The sequence below is a fragment of the Lates calcarifer genome, linkage group LG13, assembly GCF_001640805.2.
Source record: "Lates calcarifer isolate ASB-BC8 linkage group LG13, TLL_Latcal_v3, whole genome shotgun sequence".
Classification (NCBI taxonomy): Eukaryota; Metazoa; Chordata; class Actinopteri; family Centropomidae; genus Lates; species Lates calcarifer.
Window position 1 is genome coordinate 27014599 of NC_066845.1, and position 19562 is coordinate 27034160.

The 19562-nt window shown below is 42.4% G+C and overlaps 2 protein-coding genes, 1 long non-coding RNA gene and 1 other non-coding gene across 5 annotated transcripts; 3 read left to right on the plus strand and 1 right to left on the minus strand.

Moving 5' to 3' along the window:
• The first annotated feature begins 229 nt into the window (after positions 1-229).
• On the plus strand, positions 230-328 carry LOC127143227 (small nucleolar RNA U13). Its single transcript, XR_007814497.1, has one exon. It is a non-coding gene; the product is annotated as a small nucleolar RNA U13 (small nucleolar RNA).
• A 593-nt stretch (positions 329-921) lies between these two features.
• mak16 (MAK16 homolog (S. cerevisiae)) lies at positions 922-5591 on the plus strand. The gene is made up of 10 exons (XM_018664149.2): positions 922-1112; positions 1786-1835; positions 2386-2495; positions 2737-2801; positions 3071-3222; positions 3362-3416; positions 3515-3589; positions 3748-3870; positions 3952-4017; positions 5021-5591. Exons 1-10 carry the CDS (start codon positions 1098-1100, stop codon positions 5246-5248), a joined length of 939 nt encoding a protein of 312 aa, XP_018519665.1. The 5' UTR covers positions 922-1097; the 3' UTR covers positions 5249-5591.
• A 1174-nt stretch (positions 5592-6765) lies between these two features.
• spinb (spindlin b) lies at positions 6766-14080 on the minus strand. The gene is made up of 6 exons (XM_018664161.2): positions 13932-14080; positions 13350-13398; positions 13141-13235; positions 12878-13033; positions 11673-11906; positions 6766-10923 (listed from the first exon to the last, which is right to left on the minus strand). Exons 1-6 carry the CDS (start codon positions 13981-13983, stop codon positions 10724-10726), a joined length of 786 nt encoding a protein of 261 aa, XP_018519677.1. The 5' UTR covers positions 13984-14080; the 3' UTR covers positions 6766-10723.
• Positions 14081-14223: 143 nt separating this feature from the next.
• Positions 14224-17110, plus strand: LOC108875334 (uncharacterized). Of its 2 annotated transcripts, none has more exons than XR_001959853.2 (5): positions 14224-14318; positions 14804-14881; positions 15225-15444; positions 15786-15958; positions 16474-17110. It is a non-coding gene; the product is annotated as an uncharacterized LOC108875334 (long non-coding RNA). The 2 variants fall into 2 exon arrangements; XR_001959857.2 differs by having other exon boundaries at positions 14228-14318; positions 14745-14881.
• The last annotated feature ends 2452 nt before the right edge of the window (positions 17111-19562 follow it).

Consider the following 19562-nt stretch of genomic DNA (forward strand, 5'->3'; position numbering starts at 1 on the left):
AACTGTACTCGCTCCCACAATGCACCGCTCCAGGACAAGCTCCAAATCTCTGCTTTAATTCTACAGCAGTCGCTCTGAAATGTGATTTAATGTTTAATCATTTCAGGTTTTATTCGGTGTAACTTCAGGGAGACAGAGATGATCAAAGCTGTGCAGTAAAGTTTTGACACCGTCAGTCAAAGAGGTGGAGAGGAGGTACAGGTGGTGTCCGCGCCATGTTGAAACTTTGATCCTTCGGTTCATGAGAATGATGATCGGTTATATCACGGTTCTTCCGTGACAGGTGCGGCCTTACCTTGTTACGACGTGCGCCTCAGCCTTTCTGATCCTGAACCGGAATCTCACGACCTCAAGTTAATAAAGAACAAGTATTCAAGAAATAAGTCGAAGTCCACTGATTAAAAAAAAATCTAACACAGCAAGAAATGAAACGTAATTGTTTTGCTGTGTTTTTACGTAATTGAAGAATAAACGTCATTAGTACAAATTATTAAAGAAAAAAGAACACGCCTAATTAGATTTAAAAAAATGATACAATACAAAAAATCCTTAATTACAATAACACAAGCTATAAACAGATATGTTTGATTTATTATCAGTAAACAACTAAACAAACACTAAAGAATAATAACAGTATTTACTCATCAGCCACTTCACCACACAGCGGCAACAAAATCACATGATAATGGATCAGGATGAGTTCAGAAATGTGTTGATATACGTTGAATATGTTTACGTCAGAAAAAGAAAATAAAGTTCCTTTACAGTAGAATCTCCACTTTCAGCCATGGAAAATAGAAGAAATAAGAAACATATTTATACGAATAAAATAAATGAATATAAATTGTTAAAAGTTCTTTCTTATAAAGTTTTTTTTTTTGTATTTATTTATTTTTTAACTATCGCGATATTTCGTCACGTTGACTCCCGACCCCGTGATCTCTCTGAGCCATGGAAACAAAGATGGTGGCTCCCTGAGTGTCCATGTGGCTTCGCAGACAGAAAAACTTCATAACTTCATAACTTCACGTTAATTTATTTAACATCGTTGAAAACAAACAGCGGACTCTGCGGTGAAACCGTGACAGGAAGTAAAAATGCAACACGACGACGTAAGTGTCATAAATTAATACGAAGCTGCTAACGTGCTCTGCTAACGTCTTCGTGCTAACGTTAGTTAGCTTACCGGTTACTAGTTCTTATTTTGATTTATTTCCTCTGCTGTTGAGCAGCTGGACTGGTTTCTGAACAGCGGAGCTTTAATGATTATATCCGGACATAAATGTAGGAATTAAATTCATTCATTAAACCACATCTTAGACTCTGAACTCTGAAGCTAAATGGACGTCGTCTCTCACGTCAAACGCCAAACTTCATTATTGAAACGTGCTTTTTAAAAGGTGTTTGGCTCCTGAGCAAACACACACAGCTGATCTGAACAGGAGTCAAACACAGTCTTCTGCTGGTTCAGGACAGTTTACTGACGTTTTTCCACCCGGTGTAATGACATTATGTGTCTCTGATAAACAGGCTTCCTCACTATGTTATTATAGACTTAAATTCTACATTCAAATTAGACCTGAATCCTCCTCTTTAGGAATATAACACAACATCTGCATATTCTGTGTTGATTAACCGATGAATAGTTTGGTTTATTAACATCATCATCATCAGTCCATCACAGTGTCTTTGAGCTTCAGGCTGATGTTTTTAAATGTCTTGTTTAAACACTGTTGAAGCAGAGCGCTGTGGATGTTTGTAATCAGCTCACTCTGCTTCCTGCAGGTGATCTGGGACATTATTGGAAACCAACAGTTCTGCTCCTTCAAAGTCAAGTAAGTCTCTGAATCTGCTTCATATTCATTCATTCATTGAACTGGTCATTCACTCATTCAGATGTTGGAGAGTGTATCTTACTGTCTGTACATCAGTTTTAATTAAACTGATCATTGATCACTGATCATTTCACTGCATGAGAAACATCTCTATATATCTCTACCAGACTCCATAGAGAAAAACAGGGATTTAACCAGGAGCTGCTGGAATACCACTGCCTCCATCTGTCAGTGTGTCTGTGTTACTGTGTGGTACTTTTACTGCAGTAAAGTATCTGATTACTTCTTCCACCACTGAAAGTCACACAGTAACACAGACACACTAACAGATGGAGGCAGTGGTATTCCAGCAGCTCCTGTTAAATCCCTGTTTTTTTCTATGGAGTCTGGTAGAGATATATAGAGATGTTTCTGGTTAAACTAACAGGATCTTCCTCTTTAATAAAAAGCTCTGTCTCATCATGTTATCAGACACTGAGTATAACAGCTGTTAATAAGCTCAGATCTGTAGTGATACTGATGATATTGACCATCTTCTCTCTCTGTTCAGGACAAAGAGTCAGAGCTTCTGTCGTAATGAATACAACCTCACAGGGCTGTGTAACCGCTCGTCCTGTCCTCTGGCAAACAGTCAGTACGCCACCATCAGGGAGGAGAAAGGTAAACTCTTTAACACTCGCTGGAGAAACTGGGGAACAGCAGGACGTTGGTTTTAATCTTTTATATGTTGCATGAAATGTTTCAGTCAACGTTTGTCAGTGGAACTCAGTTTAACGTCTTTCAGTCTTCGTTTTCTCCGACTCTGACTCGGCTTCATCTCAGTGTTCATACATAAACATGAGACATGAGAAGGAGACTGATGCAGTGAAGGAGTGAATTCATGCTGACATCTTCTCTTCAGGTCAGTGTTTTCTCTACATGAAGGTGATCGAGAGAGCAGCTTTTCCCTCCAAGATGTGGGAGAAGGTGAGTTTGAACCAACACAGGTACACAGCTTTTATATCATACAAACCAGGTGGTTCTCCAAATAAAGTATTGATCTAACGTAGCAGTAATACTTATTGATAGACAAATGAATATCAATAATTATCAAATTACTTACAGGAAGCAACAGAATCCAAACCTGTAACGTTTCCACATTAAACATTTGGGAGCAGCTGCTTTAAACAGTGACTGTACATTTTATTTAGAATAATAATAATGACGACGACGTCTGTGTGTTTGTGTTTGTGCAGGTGAAGCTCAGTAAGAACTACGAGAAAGCTCTGGAACAGATCGACGAGAATCTGATCTACTGGCCTCGATTCATCAGACACAAATGTAAACAGAGATTCACCAAGATCACCCAGTACCTGATCCGCATGCGCAAACTGGTCCTGAAGAGACAGTGAGTCCTGTTCACACAAAGTTCTGCTGCTTTTCTTTGTTGTTTCTCATTTTAAACTGAATGTTTTTAGTCTGGTTGAATCAAACGAGACGTTTGAACCAGTGAAGTTTGTCTGTGTTAAACTCCTCTGTGTTTTCAGGAGGAAGCTGGTTCCTCTCAGCAGGAAGGTGGAGCAGAGAGAGAAGAGGAAAGAGGTGAGTCACCACCAGAAACCTGAGCAGAGAAGCTCCTCACATGAATCTGTACAGGTGTGTTTACCTGTGGTTCTCACTCCTTGTTGTTGTGTGTGTAGGAGAAAGCTCTGATCGCTGCTCAGCTGGATAACGCCATCGAGAAGGAGCTGCTGGAGAGACTCAAACAGGGAACGGTACGACGCCTCTCAGCCTCACAAACACTGTTGCTGTCAGCAGCTGGTTTCAGTGGTTCACAGGCTTCAGGGCTGAAACTGACGCTAACGAATCGCTGCGTCCGCGCTGATGACGGACGTGTTTTCAGGTCTCACTGTGTGTGTTTGTGTGTTTTCAGTACGGAGACATCTACAACTTCCCCGTCCACGCCTTTGACAAAGCTCTGGAGCAGCAGGACGAAGAGAGCGAGTCCGAGTCTGAGGAGGAGGAGGAGGAGGAGGATGAAGAGGAGGAGGAGGAGGTGATGAACAACACTCACATCGTGTCACAGCGTTTACACACAGTGAATCAGGAGTTTATATCTGGTCGTCTCTGTCTGCAGGACGTTGGGAAGAGAGAGTTTGTAGCAGAAGAAGAAGTGGAGGAGAGCGACCTGAGCGACTTCGAGGTAAATCACCAGAGATCAGTCTGTGTTACTGTGGTACTTTTACTCGTGAAGGATCTGGATACTTCCTCCTTAGATCTGGACCCGAGAGGTGGTAGCATCAGACGCAGCCAATGTCAACTCTGTGAATGAATAAATCCCTCTCACCTCAGCCGGGTCTTACAGCTGGCTCCACTTCCTGTGACTGTCGTTTCAAATTAAAAGCCCTCTGCAGAGTTGTGTAACTGCAACTTCATCACATTGCAGCTGCTACAAACAGCACAGCAGAAACACTGCAGACATGAAGCTGGCGTCTTGTTCACAGCTCAGTTATGAAACCCTACTGCTCCACGTCTCTCCTGTCGGGCTGCTGACACTGTCAGTCTGTTTTAACTCGCTGTATCTCCGTTAGTTTCTGTTTTAGCTGAGCAGCTCTCAGCAGGTAGAACTCACCTGACACCAGAGCTGAGAGGATCAGAGAGGACGACAGGAACGAGCCGCTCTGTCCTCTGTTTTCTACCACGTCTAGAAGCTTCGTTTTCCGTTGAAAGCGAGCGTAGCATAGCATCAGCTAACCTGCTAATGTTCGCCCCACAGCAAACACTGAAAGTTCTGTGTTTATGTGTCAAAGTCATCAAAAGCATCTGATCTTGCTTCCTCGTTGTGGTCGTTGTGAGTCGATCCTGTGGTCTGGACATACAGTCCTGATCCAGCATGGACAACATGGTGGCCTGGGTTGCAGAGGCTGAATCCCACGCCTCATGGTCTCTTGCTGTCAACTAGTTTAGCCGTGTTACAGATTAACACTGTTATGATTTCCTGTAGGGCTGCACCTGAGTTTTGTCAGTCGACTCAAATTTGGATGTTCAATATAACGAATAGTCCTGGACACTCAGAGGCTCTGTGGGATTGGTCTGTGAGTGGAATCAGGAATTTCCCGACGGATACATCGAAGGGTCAGATCACAGATGGTATGAAGATTAAAAATAATCAAAACATGTTGAATCTGGTTTTTGTTTCTTCTCAGGACATGAACAAGCTGAGAACGAGCAGCGATGAGGAGGAGGAGGACGAGGAGGAGTCGAGTGAAGAAGAAGAGGAGGAGGAGGAGGAGATGGAGGTGGAGATGAAGGCCTCCAAATCTAAAGGCAAATCCCCGGCTAACGGCTCGGTGGTGAGGAAGAAGCGAGCATACGTGGAGATTGAGTACGAGCAGGAAACAGAGCCCACCTCCAAGAGCAGAACCACATCATGATGTCGGGCATCAGTCGAACCTTGAGCAGAGACTCTGGTCCACGTTAACGCCGACGCCTCACGGTGCGTTCACTGAGCTCGTTCATCACTGCAGGTGTTTTCCCATCACTCCCTCTCAGACTGTGACACCGAGCTCTTCTGTTCATGTTTAAAAAGACACAGAGTTTTCTCACAGGAGGTGGTTTCACTCACTGTTCGGGTGTTCGTCAAGGTCTCGGATCCTCTAAGACTCTGAACTGTCAGGGTTTGATGTTCTTTTATCAAACCTGAATCGTCTCTAGTCCTTTATTCTCTTTAAGTTCAGCTTCATCATTTCTCAAGTAAATAAAGTTAATAAACAATCAGAGATTGAGTTCAGATCTGTGATCAGCTGTCATTGGATGAGAAGCCAGAAATACTGAATAAACTGGTCTGATCATCAGACTACCCTGAATATAAGACTACTTTGAGGGTCGACTGAGTAACAACAGCTCAAACTGCATCCACAGGACTGTTGGATCAGACTGAGCTTAGTGTGTTTCACAATAAGACCGATCATCTTAACCTAATCTAGCCCCAGACTCAAAAAATACCCAGAATGCATGTAAAAGGTCAGTGCCAAAAATAACCATATGTCCATATGTTTTGATTGTATGTGTTCAGGTTTAGAGATATGACTGAGATTTCTGCCTTTTTCACAGAAATATCCTGTGAAACTTCATCATAATGAAATTAACACAATAACTCAGCCTTGTTAAAAAATCTGAGCTTAACATATGACTTGTTTCTTGTCTGGAATAAAGAAACATTTTTAGAACCTGTTTCCCACAAAGTGCCATCTTTAGAAATACTCACATCCTTTAAAGGATAACTCAGTATTTTTGAACATGGGTCTTATTTCCCATGTGTCTTCATGGTGTAAATGAGTGATGAGGAACATTGCCATCTACTGGTCTGGCATGAGTACTTAATTTTTTTTCACAACACTGTGTGAACACTGAACTTTTTTATAACACAAAGGACAAACCTTTCCTGTGTAAACAGCCTAAATCTTTGTCCATCCTGATGATATCAGTCCAATCAACATGTTTGGTGACTGGCTGCTGAAAGTTGAAGAGCCTTATGAAAGGATCTGAACACCTTCCCCCTCCGACTGATACTTATCACACTTCACTTTCTTTTCTGGTTTTCTGTAAACAGCTGGACTGAATATCTACGGCCTTGAGGAATCATTTCCCATGATTCTTGTGACCCCTGACCTTTCCTCTTACACCTCTGAGACAAACTGTTTACGATGATTATTTTCTCCATGTTCAGACATTTTGTCCTGAAACCAGAGAGATTCAGTTTAATTTGATTTATGACAAAGAAAAGCATCAGATTCTCACAAGAGACACTGCAACAAAATAGATTTGAGATTTTTGCTTAAAATAGTTATTGGATTATCAAAATATTCACAGATCGATTTTCTGCGACAGAAAATAAACCGGTGTTGATTGTGTCTAAAGAAAAAACAGAAATAACTGAGAGACTCGCGGCTGAAAAAAACAGAGAAATGGTTTATTTTAGTAAATAGTGTGAGCTTTTCACTGCTGTACAACACTGGCATCTGTAGTTGGCACTCTTTAAAGGGACAATCCACCCAAAAACAGAATTCACACCCGTCATCACCTCCTCAGTTTGTCAGTTTCTGCTCTTTTACCTGATAATAACTGCTGTCAGTTCTGTTCACAGGAGGATTTTTTCTCTTTTTAATCTTTTTTTTGCTCAATAACCCAAAAATACCAGTCTCTGGGACACACAGTACAAAATATAACAGAGAGGAGGAAAAAACTCAAATGAAAGGCACCCAAAGCCACAACAGACAGAAGTCAGCCGAACAACTGAAAACTACACAGACATGCAACTCACATCGATTTACACTGAGCTATATAGGCATGCAAAAACAACACTGCTCTGAACAGGGGCTGATCGACAGCACACACACATTCACTCCTTCACACAGTCACTCATTCACACACACTACAGATCAATGTTTTTCTGTAAAATACGAACGGCATGTCGGCTCCTGAACAGACAACTACTCATGTCCACATCATGGAGACTAAAGATCCACCCAGACTCTGGTTTCGTCCCGACCCCCCACCACCACCCAGGAGGCTCACTACGGTCTGAACATCCCGTGCTTCACTGGGCCTGAGGACAGATGCATCGTGGGTAAGGCTCTCGACAACGCCTGGGTTAACAGTTAACGGAGCAGCAGAAGGAAAATGAGACGCCACAGCTGATTACTCTGCTTTCCCAGAAAACCAGATCGAGGCGAAGAAAGAGCGGACCAGGTGAGGTGATTAAAGGAGCATTTCAACCTGTTTTAACTGGAAATATTCTGCACTCAGAATCACTGGTGTCCTTTGTCATATTTTGTTTTAATGTGATCGCAAAGTGATTCAGGCTGCAACTAACGATTATTTTCACTGTCAGTTAATCTGCCAATTATTGTCAATTAATCATAATCAGAAAACAGTAAAAAAAAAAAAAAAAAAATCCCAGAGCCCAAGTTGACCATGTCAAATGTCAACAGTCCAACAATCCCCAAATATTCAGTTTACGATGAGACAAGAAGCAGCAAGTTCTCACATTTGAGAAACGAATAATCAAATGTGACTTTTGTGTAAACAATGACCTAAATGATCAAGCATTTATCAGAATGTTTGCAGATTAATCGCTAATCGATTGTGATCTGAGAGAACCGTTTTCATAGCTGGTAACATTTAGATCCACGGAATACAAAACAGCATTTTTGTAATCTCTAGAAAACAGGTTCTCATTTGTCCTCTCTGGACGTGGGTGTTCTAGAATAAAAATGTGTGGGTTCCACGATGAAGACGCATGTTCCAGAATGTTTTTTAAATCATACGACAGATTCTAGAACAGGTGATGACAAAAAATTCAGGAACGCACACCACAGACTCTGGACTGAGAATGCCTAAAGTATATCCAAACCTGATTTGTTATAGAATCAGAATGTTTGGGTTCTGAGATGAAAAAGCTCTGGAATAATGTCTCCATGTTCTAGAATTCCACGTATTTTAGGACCCTTCTAGAGCAGAAATATTCTCATATTCTAGAATCCCAGACTCTAGACTATGAAAACAAATATCTAAACCCAATTTATTCTAGAATCAGAACGTGGGGGTTCCATGATAAGAAATTAATGTTTTCTAAACAAAGTTCTCCCTGTTCTAGAATCTGAAGCTGTGAATTAAAAGGAAACATGTTACACACATGTTTTGATTTGGGACACATTCCAGAGAATCAAACAACAGATTGTAGACCAGTAATGGAAGAGATTACATGCTGGATTCTAGAATCTGATCAGATGATTTAAATCTTTAGTAAAAATCACACTAGAGCGAGGATACATCCCCACCAGGTGTGTTCTCGATTCAGAACATGCAGTTCTATGATTAGAACGCCCGGTGTCGCAACAAGAGTCTCCATTTTCCAGAACCTGAAACTGTCAGTTTCAGAAAAACAAACATGTCCTTCCTTCAGCAACATTTTGTTTTCAGTCAGAACGGGCTTCTCATCATATTTCCCAAAACTTCACAGACTGAACTTTCACATTCCAGGGTCTCCACGTTCTAGAATCAGAACGTGAAGGTTTTAAACACGTTCCACAGAATCAAGCAACAGATTCCAGAGCAGTGATGCAGGTGATCAAATTCTAGATTCCAAAACCAGGAGAACTGATCTCCCCAGCAGAACCCAACCCAGACTGTAACCATGAATGCTCTAGATCTGAATCAGCTGAGACCCAGAATGAAAAACACTTCTTGAAAACATTTAGTTTCAGATCTTTGGGTCCCTTCAGGCACATGGGATGTGGATCAGGCAACCTGGCTGTTTATGCTTCAGGTGTTTGGTGGGTGGAGCTACATCAGCTAAAAGCAGAGAGGATTGTGGGGTGTGAAATGAATGAGAATGTTTCTTCCAGCACCTGCAGACCAATCCTTTAAAACTTTTACAGGGAGCTGTAGAATGATTGCAAGGGACGAGAGATTTGTCAGTCAGCATAAAAACAATCCTACAGACCTAACGGGATCAAATCCTCTGTCACTTCACCTGAAATCTGAGTTTTAATGCAGCCACGAGCCTCCGACTGCTAACTGAGTAATATCCAGTTTACACAGGACAGAGAACAAGAGGTGAAATAAAACCAGAGAACAGATAATGGACAACAAGACGATCCGTATGTGCCAGCTGATATAAACACATGGACAAAGAAGTGGCTGTACAGCCTGATGATATGAGAATAGAAACAGAAAAAAGGGGAACAGCATTGATGGATGATTCACAAAAAAGAGGGAAAGTTTAGCTTTTAATTCAACTTAAAAATTGCCTGTTAGCATCGTTAGCATTCCTACTAAAACTGGAATCTCTGGACTAACTGGCTTTCTGTGGGCAGTTAACGATGCCAGATACCTTCACATTCACCAACGACGTGAAGGTTTTTCTATCAGCCTCTACAATGGTCTGATGTTAAGTCATTATGGGTCATGTAGGAATCAACACAGACAGGTAAAACATGATAAAAGAATGGGAAAAGGAAAGAGTCTGTGTCCTCTGGTTTTTCCACAGCGTCCTTCAGAGTTTTTCAGTCAGCGTCTGATCAGTAAATAAATGCTCAGTGATTGGATGTCCACTCATGCCTTCTATAAACGCAGATTTAGACAGACCAGATGATGGTTTGGTTACTTTGCGGGCCCTGGTTGACTGTTCTGTATTCCTGAAGTCCCGTCCCTTCATTAACCCTGGCAGACTCAGACCTGTACACCCCCTCCCCTTCCTTACATAACAAAGGTCTCAATCGGTCTAGCAGGGTTTCAGGAAAAGGGGGAGGAGGTCCTTCTGACTTGACTTGTATGGTTTCAGACATTTTGCTCGGGAGACCTTTTGTTCCGTTTGAGGATCGAGTCCTCGCAGATCTCAGGAGTCAAGTTTTCTCACCAAACCAGATTTTTTTTTGGCCGTGTTTTTGTTGGTCATCACCACAAATGTCCCAAAATCCAATTTATCGACACAGGTGTCAGTTATTCCAAACAACGCTGGATCATTAGTCGTCTTCGTCCCAGCAGATGTTGAAGGAAACGTCCTGAAAGAGTCTGAAGAAATCTGACAGAAGTGATGAATGATAAATGATTCGATCCTCCTCAGGGAGCGATCTGAAGACTCGTAGCTGGTTTGCAGTTTTCTTTCTTAATGAAGGGGTCCTGTTTGTCTGCTTCCTGTTTTTAAGGCGTTTCATCAAAGCCATGGGTAAAGAATGGATATCATCTGTCTCAGGCGTCTCCACAGATCGTGGTGAGTCTCAGGATGTTTTCAACCCTAGCTGTGGTTTTTCTTTACAGGAGGGGGAGTTTGGTGGGGGTGTTCAGTGGATCTAGACAGGACTTGATAAGTCTTTCTGGGGTGTCCTGAACCAGGTTTTCTGGCCTTAGGAGGTCTTGACCAGGTCGTAGACGTAGATGTGGAAGTCGTCGTCAAACTTAATGAAGTAGACGGAGGGTTTGGCCTCCACCTGGTGGATAACCATACCCGACCGCTTCCCGCCGTCCTCTTTGGCGTACTCGACCTGTTTGCCCACCAGACTGTCGACCACCTCGCCAGGCTCCCGCTCCGCCGTTACACTGTCGTCTACAGAGAGAGAGAGACGAGGGGGAAACGCTCAGATTTTGTTCTATCCTCATGAATTCTAACGTCCTTTTCCAGAATCTTAAAAAAAAAAAACCTGGGCACATTAGGTATATGTATTATTTTCATTATTTGTTAATCTGCAGATTATTTTCTTGATTAATCAATTCATTGTTTTGTCAATAAAACATCAGAAAATACTGAAAAATGTCCACAACAACAACGCAAGACAACAACCTTAAATGTCTTGTTTTGTTCGACCGTCAGTTTACTGAACTGTGAGGCTAAGAAAAGCTTCAAACGTTCAGAATTTTTGCTTGAAAATATTCTAAATGATTATTTAATTATCAAAACAGCTGCTGATTAACTGTCAGTCAATTGTCTAATCAATTAATCAACTAATGTTTTCAGTCTAATGTTAAACAAATATGAGAAACCAACCGAACAAAACTGTGTCTATAGCTCTGATTGGTTATGTCCTCTCTGATCAGTAGAGAGTTGACTGTGAGTCAGAAGAAGTTGCTGATAAATGTGTCTTATTGCTCATTCACTCTGATGTTGGTTCCTTCTTCACTTCTGTAGAGTCGTTCTAACAAGTCTGGACCTGGGACCTGTGATGTTGTGGTTTGTGGTTGACACCTTAAAAACCCAACTCCAAGACACCTCAGATAAGCTGATCCTGGATCTTTAAGGCCTGTACTGATTTTCTTCTCGTCATCAAATCGAGTATAAATCTATGTTAAAACACTCACTGGAGTCGGGCATGATGCGGAGGTCTCCCTCCTTGTAGTCATCCAGCAGCTGGTACATGTAGAGAACCGGGTCTTTCTCGTATGTGATGTAGAACCAGGAGGTCATGATCGGAGCTCGGGCCAGAACCATCCCCCTCCACTCCTCCTTCGGCCCGTCCTCCGTCTCAAACATGTGCTCCACTGCTTTGCCGATCATCGTCTCCGCCAGCAATGAGTCGCTCACACGGGCTGGAGCTGGACCAATCACAGACAAGAGACAGGGAGTTTATTTATCATTAGAGTTTCTTCTTCAACTATTAGTTAGTAGACTAGAAGTTAGTATTTTAGCAATACTGGTTCCCTCAACCCAAAGTCAGTGTGTTCCTGGTTAAATGTCTGAAATAAGGTCTGTGGTTTTAACACAAGCTCAAGACATTTTCAGGTTTTATTCTCCGACATAAAATGGGTCAGTAAATCCCCCACTCCTGATGTTTGAAGCTTTTACGTGTCTTAAAAAAGGCGGTTGCTAACGAGTGTCTAAATGAGACTACAGAGGTTGTCGGGGACGTTAACATGAAAACCCATCTACTCACCAGTCCACCTTTACAGCCTCGTTGTGTTTCTACTCACGCTCTTTCAAACTCTCACTAACTTTCTAAGAAGAAAGGCTTTTGTAGAAGAGCTCAGAGCTAAATGAAATGACCAGTTGGAAGCTTAGTGGTGGAGACGTTGACGTCATGTGACCGTGGTGTAGTTGGTTTATAGCCTAACATTAGCTTCTTACTTCAAACATCAGAACAGTGGTGTTCATCTGTGAAGATGATCTGATCAACTAAACCTGAAGGATCAGAAACTTTAGCTGCTCAAAGTTTATTTTCTGGAATAATCCAAAATACTATGAAAAAATCCCATTGGCTTTCTGTGGAGGAACCAGGCTGATGCTAACTTCAGGTTGGACTACAGAAACACATCATCCCTGCAGGACTCTGTTGGGCGTGCTGATAAAAGTGAGACCAGTGCTGCTATGGTTTAACGTTAAGTGCTGTTATACCCCACTTTTCCAGCCCACATAAGTCAAAAATTAATTTTAGAGTTGTATGTGTTCGCTGTTTGTTGCTAAAATCAACAGAAAACAGTGAATCAGTCAGAGCTGAGGTGTGTTGGGCTGCAGTTCCTCTTATGACCACTAGATGATGCTGTGTCCAGACTCGTGTGTCCTTCCTCACCCACTCTGTCGGGCAGCACCTCCAGCCCCACCACCCGCTCGTCGCTGTACAGCTCCAGGCCGTAGATGCAGTCGAAGCCGTCGTATTTGATCAGGTAGAGGGAGGGGTTGACGGGGACCTGGTCCAGGACCGTTCCCTTCCACTGAGACGACTTACCTGAGAGGAGGAGGAGGAAGCAGAGAGATGATGACGATCAGATTAATCAGCTACACAGGAGAGAAAAAGCTGGTTTCTTTTTTTAAAATGTCAAACATGTGACTTACTGCCCTCCTTCCAGATGTGCTGGATCCTGCAGCCCACTATGTTCCTTCTGGGCTGAGCCAGAGTCTTACTGGGACCAACACTGGTCCTCTGTTTCCTGCAGGGGGAGAGGGAGGAAAACGAGAGAGACCTAGGTAAACACGAGTTTGTGCAGGAGAGGGAGGAGGCTAATACCCGGAGATGACTGCGTCTGAACAGATATCTGACTTACTTGTGCGAGTTCTTTTTCTTCATCATGTTTGCAGACACACCTGAATGTCCTGAAACACACAAACACACACATTCAGCATCTCTGCCACCACATCACACTGATAGAGTAGGCGGTGTGTTCAGGGACACTCTCACATCTGAGGTCAGTGAGTCAAAACAACCAAATTCACACAGTGGTTTATCAGCGTCTGTCAGATGTTGAATGTGCTTTAATCTAAATTTATTTTTAATTATCTCCTAAATGTTCCTCCTGGATCATTTAATGTGGCCACGGGTTCCTGTTCTGACCATCACTTTGAATTATTTACACTGTGCTTCTAATGAATCAGGTTTTTCTGTCGGTTTGGTGACGTACTACAATACCCATGAGCCTCAGCTGCTGTTGCTGTGGATAGAGGTGTGAATCTGTTTCTTTAGGTTTCTACAAAGTGTAATCTTTAGTTTTTGGTGAAGGTGAAGCTCTGTGATTGGATGTTTGTTGGTGAAATGCACCTTGGGAGTCGTAGTTCAGTTTTAATTCACGCTCATTTGTTTCTGTCTGAAACTGTGTGCGTCTCAGTGTTTGATGCGTTCAGGGACTCACCCCCGTCTGCTCGGGGCCGCGGGGCCGCTGGGCTCTTGAATGGGGTCTTCATTCATCCACCTGTAGGGGGCAGCCAGCCAGGCCGCCGGGTCCAGGCTAAAGGCTGGGAGTCCGGCTGTGTGACACCAGGGCCGGCGTCACTGTGTGTGTGTCTGTGTGTGTGTGTGGGAGAGACACGGGGGGTGAGGATGGAGGGAGGGGGCAGGGGGGAGGAGGAGGAGGAGGAGGAAGAGGAGGAGGAGGGTAGGGAAAGGAGGGAGGAGGAGGTGGGAGAGAAGGAGCACCAGGGATTAGGCCGGGCCCTGGACAGGCTGCATACAGGCTGGGTACAGACTAACACCTGGAGACTGAGGTGACGTCACAGCCGATGGACTCGATGAGGAGATGGTGAGTTCAGCCTGTGGGGGGGGGAGGGGGGTTTGAGCATCATCATTTTAAAAGACTGAATTAAAACAAAGAAAAACTGAAACTGACACCAGTTACAAAAAGCTGAGGACTGATTTTCTCTCAGTCACAACATGAATTCTTCTCGTTTCACTAAGTCTTAAGCTGCTTCTGTTTTGCAGCCGTTTGTGTTCAGGCTCTGAATCAGTTAATTTTTGGGTTTTTAACACTTGGTTTATTTTCATCAGTGTGAACAGAGCCTGAATCGAGCGTTACTCTGTGACCTGAGGTCAGTGTGTGAACACAGTTCATCATGTCTGTGGTAAAGAACAGACTCAGGCTGCTGAAGCTGAGTTTTATCTGACTGATAACGACTTTACTTCCTCTGAACTCAGTCGGCTCCAGTTTCTCTCACTGAATCTCTGACAGGAAACACTGCGACTGTTGCTCCTCTGGAGTTTAACTCATTGTTCCACACATAACCACAGGTCAGGGGTCAAAGGTCAAGTCCTCCATCCTGCTGCATGGTTACAGTCTATTTAACTGAGCAGCAGCAAAGGACGAATGTAAAATCTGAGAAATAACGGCTGAATCCACCAAAATAAAAGTCTTTTTTTTAATGGTTCCTTATGAGTTTTATTGTGACATGTACTGAACGAGATATTTTAAGATTAAGTTTATTTATTGAAAACATTACTGATGCACTGACATGTAGTTTTCAAGGTGGACCTGGACTATTTTATATATATGTATGTTTATTTAAGTTAATCTTCAACAGTGCATCATTATGTTTTATAAATGTGTGATATGTGTTTTTCATAAAATCTTAATTTGCAAAGTAACTCCTTTCAAAGTTAAAGCTCTGATTACACTCTATCCCCGTCACTCATGCTCTTAATTTGTTGCCAGGTACAGTCTCCTGTTCCTGGTCACATGTTTGAGTCAGGAGCACAGGTGTGAAGAGGGGGTGTGGCCAGGGAGAAATGTTTGGAGCAGGTGAAACAAAGACAGAAGATCTGAGAAATAAAATGAGGACTCATTCACGTCAAGGATGTTGGATCCAGAGAGAGGAGATCCAGGAGCAGAGACCAGGTCTAGACCAGAGTATGAACCCCCAGTTCAGCTTCTGGTGAGTTTGTTTTCTTCTTTTTTCTTGCAGTGCACTGTTGTTACTGGATTGAATTTTTTCTTTCAGATGAGAACTAAAAGACATTTTTCTGTATTTGTAAATTACATTTTGGACTCTGTGGGTCGTTTATTTTTGAGTTGGTTTAACATTAAACAGTCGAGTGAACCAGAGGCCAAACACTTTCAGCCGACATCTCTCTGACTGCTTCAGGTCACGTTATTGTCACTTTTTCTAACCTTATATCTGTAACCTTTAATCAGCTGAGCTAACGTCAGCAGCAGAAACTCTGGGTTCAACATGAAACTGTTCTATTCAGGGTTTTTACTGGTTTTAACCATCAGGTCCTTTAGAAAACCTCCTGAATGACTGATACTGAAGGAATATGGAACTACAAATAAAATGCCATCAGTTGTTTGACAATGGAGACGACAACTCCCGCAATCCCACAACGTCGTCATCAATCTACGACAAACTAAATGGACTGGAGAGAGCACTGCTGGAAAAATATTATAAGGTACTTCAACACCAAGGTTATATTGGTAAAGCATCCAAAAATCTCAAATCCCCATGAACTTGGAGAATGGACCATGCTGTCTTTTTAAAACAAAGGAAGAATATTAAGCTGCTCCAGACAGCATAAAATCAAAGCACAAGCACAAACCCAGTAAAAGCTGCTGTCCTGGTGTCTGAAACATCACTGTATATTTTCTTTCTTACCATAAACTTAATAGAAATCCTTTGTTTCCAGCGTTTCATTATGACTGCGACTCTTTTTAACAACATCACCAAATGAATCACTTCCTCTCTCTCTCTGAGGCTCAATAAAATCTATAAAAACTGATATTTCCTCATTAGAAAAGGTCACCGCCAGGTACGAAACAGACCATGTGAATAATAACTCTGTTCTCACTGATTTGGTTTCAGAGCAGAAAACATCGAAATGTCAGTAAAAATCAGGATAAACTTTAATCCAACAGGCAGCGGAGGGAAAATCCCCCGATAACCAGAGAAATATTCTGTCTTTACAAGGTCACAGACGCTGGCAGCAACAAAACACAGAGACGGAGCCGGGGCTGCTGGGAAACGGGATGATTTCCCCCCTGAAACTCTCCTGATGTTTACAGCTTTATTGTGATAAAACAAGAGATAAACAAAGAGGAGTTCTGCAGAGCTGCAAGTAGCACAACAACAACCACAACTGCAACACAAACCACAGACCTCCTGCTGCTGCTGCTGCACGAGCTGCAGTAACTCTACACTACACCAGGATCAGATCCACATCAGACCTGGATCAGCAAGACCCAGACCAGAGACACAGCAGGAGGCTCACACCTGACTAACTGTGTCTATACAGAGCGCTAACACTGGGCTGGTTCCATTTTAATTCTGAGGCTACATCCAAGCTAATACGGTCTAGTTTTAAGACCCACCTCTGTTGCTATGGTGACGCCTGGCGTTCAAGCTACACCAAAGTTCTTGAGCCCCTAAAACCAAGACTTTTGGAAACGCAGTGGGACCAGTTTTATGGTGCGTTCCATTTATGTCGGAAGTCTGAACTGGGAGTGACGTCACCTCCGAGTTGACCACGTTCCAGGTGCAAATTCAGAAAAACATGGACGCTCACAGGAAAGCCTTTGCTGTTGAGTATCTAATATGTATATGGAGGATAGTAATATGGAGGATTAAAGGCACAAAACATCTTTGTTTTCCAGCGTATTTCATTGTGTAATAAACGCTTTGATTACGTTTAGTTTGTCATTCTGTTACCAAAACACAAAACAGTTCACAACAATGTGAAACAAATTGCGATAAACATTAAGATTAAAGAGTAGCAGCCATCTTGAATTCTTATGTCAGGGTTGCTCTGACTTTGCAGGTTGGAAAACCGACCTCAGGGCGGTCCAGTTGAAACTTCCGTCCAGGAACTCGGAAATTCCGACTTCTGAGCACAACTGGAACGCACCACTAGGCTTGTAATTGGTCATGTGGGTGTGTGGGCGGAGCTCCGATACTACAAATTTCTGTGCGGCTGCAGCTAACAAATTTTTATATTACCGATTAACCTGCAGATTATTTTATCAAGTCATCGTCTGGGTGGAAAACATTCAAAATGTCACTAAAAATTACGTCTTTAAATGTTGTGTTCTGTCCGATCAACAGACAAAAACCCAAAGAAACTGAGTTTACTGCAAAATTAAACAAAGAAAAGCAGCAAAACTCACACTGCAGAAGCTGGTGTTTGGTGTTGAAGCTTGAAAAATGATAAACACAATAAATTCTAATATAAAATAGTGGAAAGTTATTTGACTTATTGACTCAGCTGCATGTAATTTGTTTTGATTTTTTCAGAATAAATAGACTTTAATTGTTGGTCCTGCCCCTCTGCACATATTCTCCACTCCCATCACATCAGACTACAATGGAGGGTTTGAGCTACTGACAATGATATTTACGACCAGACTCCTCAGGAAAGATAGAGAGGTATTTTGGGAGCGACCACAAGGCGTTTCCTACAAAAAGGATTTCATGAGTAATGTGTAAATGATGGACCCAGTGCGAAGTTAAATTTAGGATTTTTAAAGAGGCTTTTATAACCACAGAGAACTTTAATTTAATCCCAATTTCACAGCCTTCAAAAATATCTCTTAAAAACCCTTTTTATGTACTAGTTAAGTACATTAATTCTTTGACATTTTTATCCGCACATTACAGCGGTCTAGAATGATTGTTACTAACACATAATACATATAATAACCTGGACCTGGATAAGAAGCTGAAAAAACAGAAAATAAAATTATCTGAGGCCTGAATATAAATCTTATCTAAGTCTAGAGGTTTGAAACAAAAGTCCTGGAGATTTTCCATTCAACAAACGTCTACTCAGACTGTTGGAAATTAAATTTATGACTTTTTTGGTACATTTTAGGGTTTTTTCTCTTTTTACTCATTGACTCAGTCTATTAAATGTCTATATTCAATGTAATAAAGCCCAGCATCACTATAAGTCTGTCTGATCACGTCATGTGCAGAAGAAGCTTACCTGAGTTTACCTGAGCCCAGACATACACCTTTTTCCCTGTGTTTCTCTGCATGTCTTCCCCCCACACTGATTTAGTATTTACAGAATAATAATGACCTCCTCCTCCACACTAACACAGCCCAGTGTAATCACTTTAAAGTGTGCAGGTCCCTCTGAAATAACAGCAGGCTTTGGTTCGTGTGTTTGTGTTGTTGTGTTGATGAGTTGCTGGTTGTTTTGGCTGATGATGATGATGAAGATGAACCAGCCAGAGGTCACAGTTTACCCTCCTGTCTGACTGACCACCGCCTCCCGCTCTTTACGCTACAAATATATCAAAATATCTGCACAGGTAATTGGTTAACAGCCCCCAGACGGCCGCCATATTGCGCCAGTATTTACAAAACCCGCATCGGTGCAAAGCAAGAAAAAAAAGGCGCAAGCGAACAAAGGGAGAGGGGAGGTCTGTTAGCAGAAAAACACTGGCGCTAAGCTAGCTGCTTTGCGGTAAAACGTCGAAGCGGACAAACTGCCCGGTAACCGGGTCGGTCGGCGGTGCCAGAAGCCGCAGTTTCTTACCGATACAGCAATCAGTGTCGCCGCATAATCCCGATCAACCGCCGTGGCTCCAAATTGATCCGCTCTGCCTCCGTTTGGTTCTCCGCTGCATCAAGCTAACTGCGCCAAGATGGACGGCGGGCGGAAACGAGGCGGCACGGCCTTCAAAGTAAAAGCCTGGATTTTTGATGCAATGCGATTTTTTTCTTTTGTATTTTTTTTTTCAAACAAATAAATAAAGATTTTACTTTTTAAAAAGACTAATAAGAACTGCTTAACCTGCTGCCACTGCACCCGAATGAGCAGGAACAAATGGATGGAGAAAACAACAATAACATGTTTAAGACGTCTTAGAGTTCACTTCCACCAAAGAGACCTTTACCCTCTAAACATGGTTTCATTTTGCAAATTATGTGAGACCCAGAAAGAAAAAATGATTTAGTTATAGTAATAGAAATTAGTGTATCAGACCTTTATCTTTCTTTTTTCTTCTCCGATGAACCATGTGACGACCCCTCAGATTTATCTGGTGACCTCTAGG

Coding starts and splice junctions, on each gene's coding strand:
- spinb (XM_018664161.2), bottom strand. CDS start 13,983: ATGAAGACCCCATTCAAGAGCCCAGCGGCCCCGCGGCCCCGAGCAGAC. Junction 11,907..12,877: donor GGTGCTGCCCGACAGAGTGG/GTGAGGAAGGAC, acceptor TGATTGGTCCAG/CTCCAGCCCGTGTGAGCGAC. Junction 10,924..11,672: donor CCGCATCATGCCCGACTCCA/GTGAGTGTTTTA, acceptor CTCTCTCTGTAG/ACGACAGTGTAACGGCGGAG.
- mak16 (XM_018664149.2), top strand. Junction 2,496..2,736: donor CACCATCAGGGAGGAGAAAG/GTAAACTCTTTA, acceptor TCTTCTCTTCAG/GTCAGTGTTTTCTCTACATG. Junction 3,223..3,361: donor AAACTGGTCCTGAAGAGACA/GTGAGTCCTGTT, acceptor CTGTGTTTTCAG/GAGGAAGCTGGTTCCTCTCA.